This window comes from Anoplophora glabripennis, unplaced genomic scaffold (assembly GCF_000390285.2).
Source record: "Anoplophora glabripennis isolate ALB-LARVAE unplaced genomic scaffold, Agla_2.0 scaffold1722, whole genome shotgun sequence".
NCBI lineage: Eukaryota > Metazoa > Arthropoda > Insecta > Coleoptera > Cerambycidae > Anoplophora > Anoplophora glabripennis.
The window spans coordinates 32,807-35,948 of NW_019417919.1; the positions used below are offsets into that span (position 1 = coordinate 32,807).

General features: G+C 25.6%; 2 protein-coding genes across 2 annotated transcripts in view; both read left to right on the forward strand.

The window, feature by feature from the left end:
• LOC108915186 (serine/threonine-protein phosphatase 6 catalytic subunit) overlaps nucleotides 1-1,933 on the forward strand; it is a 34,472-nt gene extending 32,539 nt beyond the window's left edge. Inside the window, exon 5 of the mRNA XM_018721155.1 lies at nucleotides 1,719-1,933. Within this exon, the coding sequence (XP_018576671.1) occupies nucleotides 1,719-1,909 (191 nt within the window). The 3' untranslated portion in view covers nucleotides 1,910-1,933. The remainder of the gene's footprint in view (nucleotides 1-1,718) is intronic.
• Nucleotides 1,934-2,392: 459 nt separating this feature from the next.
• The window catches only part of LOC111692527, a gene marked incomplete at its 3' end in the record, with an annotated part of 1,915 nt that continues 1,165 nt past the window's right edge, over nucleotides 2,393-3,142 (forward strand). Inside the window, exon 1 of the mRNA XM_023456573.1 lies at nucleotides 2,393-2,499. Within this exon, the coding sequence (XP_023312341.1) occupies nucleotides 2,393-2,499 (107 nt within the window). The remainder of the gene's footprint in view (nucleotides 2,500-3,142) is intronic.

Here is a 3,142-nt window from a genome sequence, read left to right on the forward strand (position 1 = left end):
CCACCCGATAACATACAAAAAAAGTGTAGTTATTGGTTTAATCAATAGAGCGATACATTTAACAAGTCCCATTTATCGACCTAAAATTATAAATAAAGTAAAAAATATTTTACTAGATAATAATTATCCTGCTAAATTTTATAACAAAATTATTAAACAAAGAATCTTTAACTTCTATAATACATCAAAAAATAAAAAACCAATAAATTCTGATCATAACTCTGTCAACTGTCAATATATTGCATTACCATATGTACAATCTTTATCTGAAAAAATTAAATCCATTTTATTTAAATACAACATTTTAGTTGCTCATAAATCGTTTAATCAATTAAATAAATTTTTCACACCTTTAAAAAGCAAAACTCCTGTACTAAAACAATCTCATGTAGTATATTCTATTCCATGCAATGATTGCAATGGTCATTATATAGGTATGACATCACAAAATTTAGAAAATAGATTAAAGGGCCATAAATATACTAAAAATTGTGCAACAGCTCTTAATAAACATGTCAAGGAAAAAAAACATAGTTTTAATTTTGATCAAACCAAAATTCTCGTTAAAGAACCAAATTATAACAAAAGATTAATTCAGGAAATGATTCATATAAAAAAAAATAAAAACAGTATTAACGATAAAACTGACATTAAAAATTTAAGTCAAATATATCATAATTTAATCAAATAACAATAATTATAATATTTCTAGTATTTCCATTTATTATCATATAAACAAATCACATTTAAAATAGTTTTCTATACTTTTAAAATATAATTTCAAATAAAATTACTAGATGTCCTTTCTGTCTTTAATGGGTGGGTGCGTGCGTGCGTGCGTGTGTGTTACCATTAAAAGTTTTTATTGAAAGATAACATTTTTATTACAAATTGTTAACAAATAATTTTTTGCACTTTTGATAAATTTTTTTGTGAAATTAATATTTTTTAATATTTTTAGTTTATTCAACAGTGTACTATTTATTATTTTAAATTTGAAAATATGGTAACTCAAAAATGGCTCTTCATCAAATAAAATTAAAGATTTTTCTTAAAAATTAAATTAGCTATTAAATAGACATATCCAACTTCTTATTGATAATATCTAGGTTTCTATACCATTTAGTGAATTTTTAGCTCAACTTTCTTTCATCAGTGTGTGGTATAACGTAAATATTTTATATTTCAAAACATCCTTAATTTCTATTGTAAAATGCCATATTTCAACATTTGCACTTTCATTCTGAAACACTATACTTATATAGTTTTTCATAATTTTGCACTAATTCGAATAGCACCCTATTTTTTATCATCGTGTGTTAATTAATATGCACAGTATCCAATTACTGAGTATATAACGGAAAATCACAGATTGCTGGATTCAAAATAGGCCGATTCAGACTAATTCACCTGTATCAGAATTTTTTTTATTTTACTGCTAGATAATTTTATTTCCTGAGAAATTTTTTTAAATAGCTATAAAACAATCGATTATTTTTATGGTATGGGTTTTTGCTTTCAATGAACATATTTCGGTATTATACAGAGTGGTTTTTAAAACATACAACTGTTTGAAAATTGATGTATGAAAATAATCTTCCAAAACTTTTTTCTCATGTGCAAGCTTCATTAAATGAACGGTTTAGATACATAAAAATAATTATTAAATGTCTACATACCTTGCCACGCATACATGATTAATTTATTCTTTTTTTCAGGTTACAAATACATGTTTGATGATAAACTAGTTACGGTTTGGTCAGCACCAAACTATTGTTATAGATGTGGAAACATTGCCAGTATATTAGAGTTTACAACTACTGATAAAATTGAGGCGAAACTTTTCCACGCAGTTCCAGATTCGGAAAGAGTTATACCTAGTAGGAATGTTACACCTTATTTTTTATAAAACAATAATAAAGTTTTAAGTCACTGTTTTGTTTTACTTTTATTAATATAGTTTTATTTTATTTATTGTTTATTATTATGTTATTAATTATTATTTATTTATTATTAATTACATTATTTATTTTATTTTTTATAATTTTTTTCATTTATTATTATTGATTATTATTAATTTTTACATTAAGAAAAATATCTTGATTTGATCAATGGAAAATGACTGATGGAAAAATTTTATCCCTGGATGTCTCTATGCGACAGCTACAACTAAACTCCCTAAATCGATAAAGTACTGCAATCATCCGCCATTTTGGGGCAAATTCCCTGTTGCCAAACTTGAAATATAAGATTTAACCCTTAATAAAAAAAATTTCTTATGTAAAAGCACGTATTACTAACCATATGCGATAGTGAAAGAGAAGGAAATACATTGCAAGACAAAGAAGGAGATGCATCCCAGTTAAAACCCCGGAATGCTAAGACGAAATACATGGAAGAAAAGTGCACTTCGCTCATCTTTGGCTACTTTGCATCACTATTCGTGTATTGTCGAATAGCAGATCTTTCTGTGTTACTTTCCACAGCAACACCGCAAATGTGAATGTGAATGTGCGTTATTATTTATTTGATTTTATTTTCTTGTTTATTATTGTTTATTTACGTGTGTTTAGTTTAAGGTGAGTGAATATTTTTCAATCATATCTATCGAAACATCCAGTAACAGTTATAGTTTTTTCCTCTGAGAATATTATATATTTTAACATAAAACAGTGGCTTAATGTATGAATATTCATTGACATAGGAATAGTCGAAATGAATTTTGATTTATTTGGATCAAATTATATTTTAATTTTCTTAAACATTGTTGTTTATTTACGTGTTTAGTTTAAAGTGAGTGAATATTTTTCAATCATATCTATCGAAACATCCAGGAACAGTTATAGTTTTTTCCTCTGAGAATATTATATATTTTAACATAAAACAGTGGCTTAATGTATGAATATTCATTTGGATCAAATTATATTTTAATTTTTTTAAATATATTTATTTAATGTAAAGTATTTCGTATTATAATATGTACAGGGTGGTTGATTTTCGATAGTTTTATAGGGTACAGCCAAAACGGTGATAGATACAAAAAATCTGATATCGATGTCCCGTCCTCTTTTTTTGAGTTTACTTCGCTGGTAACAAAAGGTCTTGGCTAACTTGATTAGTTTTAGATATACAGGGTTTTTTT